Source organism: Calidris pugnax, unplaced genomic scaffold (assembly GCF_001431845.1).
Source record: "Calidris pugnax isolate Ruff unplaced genomic scaffold, ASM143184v1 scaffold135, whole genome shotgun sequence".
Lineage (NCBI taxonomy): Eukaryota > Metazoa > Chordata > Aves > Charadriiformes > Scolopacidae > Calidris > Calidris pugnax.
In genome coordinates this window covers 1,919,097-1,925,988 of record NW_015090961.1, presented here as the reverse complement: position 1 = coordinate 1,925,988, position 6,892 = coordinate 1,919,097, and the positions used below count along the sequence as shown (strand labels likewise).

The window sequence follows — 6,892 nt, the reverse complement described above, 5'->3', positions numbered from 1 at the left end:
CCCCGCGCCGTCCCCACCCCACGTCGCCACCGCCTTCGCGGCGTGTTTTCCCCCCCTCCTCCTCCCCCCAAGAAACTTGTCATAAACTTTTCTTATTGCGGCGGTTCCTCCCCAGCCCGGGGACGGAGGATTTGGGGAGGGTTTTGTCCGGTTCTCAGCCTCCTTTTCTCCAGGCTGAACACCCCCAGCTCCCCCAGCACATGGCAGAGTTCCTGGCTCCAAGGGGACATCCGTGGGGCACAGTGTCCCATGGGTGAAGTCACCAATCGCCCAGAAGGGAAGGTGGCATCAGGAATCAGAAGTAAATTGGAGGCTTTCTGATGGTGGCAAGGTTGAGGTGTGTGGGCAAGCAGTGGGAGGGCTGCTCCACTCTTCCCCAAGCCCTTCCAGACCCCGACACCGTTGGGATCATGGATGTCAGGAGTCAGGAATTGCCAGCAGCGTGTCCATCCCTCTCCCGTGGGGCTCTGAGCTGAGGGACCATGACAGGGAGAGGGTGCCCGGGCTCCCTTGGCATCGCTGCCCTCTCTCCCCACAGCCAGGGCTCCTGGAGCCCACCTCCTGCCTGATCCGAGTGTCCAAGAGCGCGCCCACCTTGGGGATCGCCATCGAGGGGGGAGCCAACACGCGGCAGCCGCTGCCCCGCATCGTCACCATCCAGGTAGGGCAGGCTGAGAACGGGCACAACTCAGCGCACATCCCCTCCTTCTCCTCCCTGGGCATCAGGAAAGTCCCTTCGGAGCCACGTGGGGATTTGGGAGGTGTTATTTCCCCCCTCTAGGGCCTTGTATTTCCCCAGACATCAGACCCATCACTCTGCTGGGGGTGGGGGGTTTGCATTTGTGTCCCGTGGATGATCCCATTCCATAAATCACATCGAAGGATTTACTGCAGACATTTCACAGGAGGGTTTGAGCAGCCCCCAGGAAGCTTGGCTGATGTCTCCAGATGTCTGGAAACTCCCTTTTTTTATCTTCTCAGATAAAAGATTGGGGGGTGGGGAGGGGGGAGGATGATGAAGTGGGGAACTGAACCATGGGGATCTGTCTCCCCGCTGTTTACTTGGGGCAAAATTCAAGTTCTTCAGAGCAGGAGGGAAACCAAATTCATCCCTTCTTCCCCAAATATTCAGGGCAAAGAGGGTTAAAACATTTCCCACCCTCATTTTTGGCAGCCCAGTGCCCGGATATATTTTTTATTATATATATTTTTTTTTAAATCTTGCTCTTTGAAAGCTGGGATTTCGCAAAAAGGGCCATTTGAGGAAAAGGAAATCTAAAAACCTCAGCTAGAAAACACCTCAAACCCCTCAAACCCCCTCACCTGAGACCCAAAAACCTGCCTGAGATCCGTGGTGACACTGTGTCCCCTCCCCCAGGGCTTGTGCCCGGGAGGGGGGATAAAGCCCCCCCCCTGCATCCCAGACGGGCACGAACGTGCCCGTCTGGGATGCAGGGGGGGGGCTTTATCCCCCCTCCCGGGCACAAGCCCTGGGGGAGGGGACACAGTGTCACCACGGATCTCAGGCAGGTTTTTGGGTCTCAGGTGAGGGGGTTTGAGGGGTTTGAGGTGTTTTCTAGCTGAGGTTTTTAGATTTCCTTTTCCTCAAATGGCCCTTTTTGCGAAATCCCAGCTTTCAAAGAGCAAGATTTAAAAAAAAAAAAAAAAAATAAAAAATATATCCGGGCACTGGGCTGCCAAAAATGAGGGTGGGAAATGTTTTAACCCTCTTTGCCCTGAGACAAGAGGACCCACAAATTCATTTCACCCACCTGCTGGAACACACATCCCCCTCCCCAACCTTTTTGGGGCTCCTCATCTCTTCGGGGGGGTTCCAGGAGGATCTGGAGGCACTTTGTTGTGTTGCTTCTCCAGGCCAAGGCTCACCCCGCTTTGGGGAGGGGGCTAAAGCCCAAAATCTCTCTCCAGCCACGTTGAGAAGCAGCAGAGCCTTGAAGCATCCCCTTGGGCAACCCCATCCTCCCCATCACGGAGGTGGGAGAAGCTCTGGAGCATCTCCAGGTGCAGAAAGAGGAGCCACTTGGCCATTTTGACGGGGAAAATCCTCCTGCAAACTCCCCGGGAGGTTTCCAAAACCCTAAAGGATACTTTGGGGTTTGCTCCTTGGCCCATCAACCCCCCCCTCATCCCCCCAGGGCTGGGACTGAGGATGGTGGTGCAAGGATGATGCCCAAGGACCTTGATGCCAGCTTAACCCCCCAAAAAACCCACTTATAGCAAGATTTAAGGTGGGGAATTTTGCCAATTTGAGACTGGGACCACTTTTCCCGGAGAACCTGGGTACCACAGTTTTCCTGCTCATCCCCCAAGCACCCCAAAAATCACTGCAGCACCCCCCTCCCCACCCCCAGCTACGTACACCCATCCCACATGGGTTCGTTGGCAAGCTCTCCCCCTCCACGTGCTGCTAATTATGTGTTAACGAGCTGAGTTAATTGCCCGCCTGCAAACGTGCCAGGATGAGCCGTGACATCCCTAAGGGCATCTTGGGGTGGGCACCAGGCGGACCCCCCCCCACCTTGGAAATCTGGGATATGGGCAAAGCCCGCCGGGCTGAATTTTGGGGCTGTATGGCTGAATTTTGGGGCTGCAGCTCCTCCTGGAAGCCCCTTACCCCATATCTTTCGGAGGCAGCAGCTGTGGGTGGTCCCAGGGATCCCCATTTTGATGTCGTTTTGGTGTTTCCTCCCCAGATGGGATTAAAAAAGAAAGGTTTTGATGAAAAAAAACCAAAAACCCAGAGCGGGGAGTGTGGGCTTGATGGGGTTAAAAAGTTTGTGGCCGCCCTCAAACTTGCAGGAAGCACCCGAAAGCATCATCATCATCATCATCGGTTCCTACTTCTGCAAAAGCCCCAAAGGGAAGGAAGAGGAAGGTTTTGGGGCGCTCGGGGGAGGTGCCACCTCGGGGACCCCCATGGGGGTCACGGGGATGATGCTGGGGGGGGGTGAGTGCATCCCCTCCGTGGGGCTGGGGACGCTGGCCGTGGGATGGGGGATGCTGTGGGGTGATGCCACCACGGTGCTCTTGGTACCAGCTGTCAGTTTGGGGGCTTGGTGCCCCCTCTGGCACCTCGTGGCCAAAATTGGGGTTGGGGGAGGTGTGTGGGGGGGCTCAAATCCAGCCGAGGGGTCATTGCTGGGGGAAAACCCCCGTGGCTTATTGTGCTCCCCGCTCCACGTGGTTGGGTTTTTGGCATCCGGTGTCTCTCGAGCTGCTGCTGGGAGCGGGGTGAGGGCCAGCTCCTGCTTTGGGGGGTCATCAGTGCAGCGAGTGTGCCAGGTCTCTGCTGGGATCCCTCTCGCTGTCAGCCCCCCGGAGCTAGAGGAGCCTCTGGGGGGGTCCTGCCTCCCCCAGACCCTGGCTACCTGGCTGGGGTAACATCCAGAGGGTGCCAGCCTGCGCTGGGTGTCCCCAGTGCCCACCCCGGGGGGGAAAAAAGCCTTTTAGGGTGACACCAGGGTGGGGGCGGGGACACTCCTTTCCCTGAGGAGCCTCGGGGGGGGGTCCTGCCTCCCCCAGCAGTGTGCCATGATGGCACAGCTGATGGTCTCCAGACCCTGGCTACCTGGCTGGGGTGACATCCAGAAGGTGCCAGCGTGGGCTGGGTGTCCCCAGTGCCCACCCTGTGGGGGAAAAAAGCCTTTTAGGGTGGCACCGGGGGGGGACTCCTTTCCCTGGGGATCTCTGGGGGTTGTTGTGGCCGTGGGGGATGTGGCAGCTGTGGCTTTGTGGTGGGGGACGCAGGGTAGGGGGTGGCCCGAGGGTGTCCCCACCCCATCCTGGGTGGGTGAGGGGGGGGTTGCTTTTGTCCCCAGGGTCTGAGGGACATGGGGAGCCCTGGCAGTGGGGACAGAGAGGGGGACAGACAGAGACACCTTGAGCAGAATCCCCCAGCTGCGTCCCACTGAGCATCCCTCCCTCTCCCCCAGCCCCCCCGGGACACGGCGACGGCGACAATGATGATGATGATGATGATGTGACCTACATTTGTGACAAGGAGGTCCCCAACCCACTGCCGCCGCTGCTGCTGCCACCACCACCACCACCATCACTGCCACCACCGGGCCATGAAGCGGCGCAAGTGACAAGGCCGCGGTGGCCGCGGGCCATGGCCAGCCCGGCACCATGGCTGCACCGGACACAAACAGAGCTGACGCGCTGGGAGGGAGAGGAGGAGGAGGAGGAGGAGGAGGAAGAAGACGACTTCGAAAGGCGGATGGATGAGGATGGGGTCATCGGCCTGGGGGAGGACGCCGGGAGCCCACCCTGGGGTGAGTCTTCCCCTCCCTGCTGCCCTTGTTGGGGGGGTCCTGGGTGTCCCAGGAGGTGCTGGAGCTTGTTGGGGGGCACCATGTGGGTGGTGGCAGCCCCACAGCACTGGTGTTTTGCAGGGTACGGCGAGGAGCTGGAGGAGGGGTCCCCGGCAGAGGAGGGTGGCTGGCACCCACGGCAGGACCTGGAGGAGGAGGAGGAGGAGGAACGGGGCAGCTTCAGGGGGGATGAAGGGCCCTGGGGGGCAGAGAGCGATGGGGACCCCTACCCCGAGCTCTCCTACGAGGGACGGTGGGGCTCGGGGTCCAGCGGCAGCCCCGGGGTGTCACAGGACGGCCGGGCTCTCTGCAGCACGGATGGTGGGGACACCTCGGGGCTGTCAGATGCCAGCCCTGGCCCTGCCACCCCGTCCCACCGACACCGGGACTGGGACACGGCCGGGGACACCGGTGGGGGGCACGGGGAGAGCTGGACCCCGAGCCAGAGCCTCCTGCTGAACCTCTCCACCGATGACCTCCGTGATGCCACCACCACCAAGCCTGTCCCCGAGGGGTTGCCGGTCCCCAGCACCCCTGGCTCGGCACCCACTGGGGAGCCATGGGGTGCTGAGACCCCCCCTCCACCCCAGCAGGGGTCTCGGGTGCCCAAGAAAGCGGTGCCTACGGTGCTGCCCCCCAAGTCTGGCCATCGGTGGTGGTCCACCAGCCCCCGGCAGCGGCGTGGGGGTGGCAAGGACCCCTCGGGATGGGGCACCAGCGTGGGTGATGCCACCCAGTACGGCCGAGGGCGGCTCAACCACCCCCTGCCCGACCTCTCCAAGGTGGAGGCGCGGGTGAAGTTCGACCAGAGCTACCGGCCACCGCGGGGCCGAGCCCTGCCAGCCCCCCCCAGGACCACCGGTGGCCCCCTGGGCTTCAAGTCCCCCGCCGAAATCGTGCGGGAGGTGCTGCTGAGCAGCGGGGAGGGGGTCCCCCCACATCCTCCCCCCACCGCCTCCACCGGGCTGCCCAAGGAGTTCAGGTCCCCCAGGCAAGCCACCCAGCTGGTGCAGCAGCTCCAGGTAACTCCCAGTTCCTTCCCAGTTTAGCCAGAGAGGTCTTACTGGGAGGGTCGCCCGTGTAGATGGAGGTGGGGGGGGGTAAAAAGAGGGGGTGCAGGCAAAAAGGAGGTGTCACCAGCCCCGTGAGCCAGCCTGGTGTCACCGATGTAGGGTTTGGTGGTGGTCACCTCATTTTGGGGCTGGAGGGAAGGACCAGGCAGGGGTGTGGGTGGCACTTGGGGCTGGAGGCAGGGATGCTCTTGTCCCCTGTCCCCCCCCTGGGATGTTTGTTCACCCCCCTGATGCTCATTACCCCTGGGATGCTTGTCCCCTGGGATGCTTGTCCCCTGGGATGCCCTCCTGTCCCCTGGGAGGAATGGTGGGCTGTCCCCCTGCCCCACAGAGAAACAGAGGTCACCTCTCCACTAGATGGGCTGGGTGCTTTGAGTTGGGGGTGGGTTTCTGCACCCCAGGGTGTCATCCCCCCCTCTATGGGCCCCCCCCCCAGCCCTGGCATCCCCACACAGGGATGCTTCCCTCCTCTTGAGCATCCTCTGAGCCCCCATCCCCACTTTGGGTGCCATCATATGTTGTGTGTCCCCCCCCAGGATGACTACCACAAGCTGCTGACCAAGTACGCCGAGGCTGAGAACACCATCGACCAGCTGCGCCTGGGCGCCAGGGTGGGTGCTGGTGGGGGGGGGGACAACCCCACTCTGCTCCCCACTTTCCTCCCCCCTCCTATCCCCCCTCCCTGAGGTTATTCTCAGCATCTTCCTCCCCTGACCCTCCTCTTCCTCTTCCTGCGGTTGAGCAAGCCCAGCCTGGGGAGAGGGGAGGGTGAGGCTGCTGGGGGCCCCTCTGTGCCCCCCCCCCATCCCCGCCCCACGGGTTTCCCCACAATGTGCCGAAACAGCCCCAAAATGGCGGGGGCGGCTGCTGTGGGGACGTCACCAACGGCGGGCGGAAAGCGTGTCCCCGTGTCACCTCCCGCCCTGCACCGCTGCACGGGTGGGGAAACTGAGGCAGGGACGGTGGTGTGACCCCCCTTTCCTGCGCTGTGCTTCCCCCCCACCATCACCCCACCATCACAGGCGGTTCCCGTGGGGGTGGGTGGTCCAGGGTGGGCAGTTGGGGTGCAGGGTGGGCGCCCCCAACCCCCTTCTCTTCTCCCCCCACCCCCAGGTGAGCCTGTACGCCGACCCGCCGCAGCCCAGCCGCAGCCTCGCCGTGGGCACCCTGGGCACCGGCTGCCGGGTGATGGCCCTCAGCATCCCGCGGGCCAGGACGGCCACCTTCAGCGTGGCCCCGGAGCCACCATCGCCAGTGGGCACAGGTGGGCTTGAACTGTGTCCCCCCCCCCCATCCAGCTCAGCACCCTCCTGCTCTGGTTTTTTTGGGGGGTGGGGGGTTGTTCAGCCCAGACCCCATCCCCACGGCTTTTCTGTGGCCTTTCGTTTCTCGCCGTGGGGGTGGGTGGTCCAGGGTGGGCAGTTGGGGTGCAGGGTGGGCGCCCCCAACCCCCTTCTCTTCTCCCCCCACCCCCAGGTGAGCCTG

The 6,892-nt window shown here is 62.4% G+C and overlaps 1 protein-coding gene across 1 annotated transcript in view; it reads left to right on the top strand.

Moving 5' to 3' along the window:
- The first annotated feature begins 410 nt into the window (after window positions 1-410).
- The window catches only part of AKNA (AT-hook transcription factor), a 14,562-nt gene continuing 8,080 nt past the window's right edge, over window positions 411-6,892 (top strand). Inside the window, exons 1-7 of the mRNA XM_014952319.1 lie at window positions 411-416; window positions 539-661; window positions 2,821-2,968; window positions 3,954-4,295; window positions 4,416-5,356; window positions 5,944-6,018; window positions 6,521-6,671. Coding sequence (XP_014807805.1) covers window positions 411-416; window positions 539-661; window positions 2,821-2,968; window positions 3,954-4,295; window positions 4,416-5,356; window positions 5,944-6,018; window positions 6,521-6,671 — 1,786 coding nt within the window. The remainder of the gene's footprint in view (window positions 417-538; window positions 662-2,820; window positions 2,969-3,953; window positions 4,296-4,415; window positions 5,357-5,943; window positions 6,019-6,520; window positions 6,672-6,892) is intronic.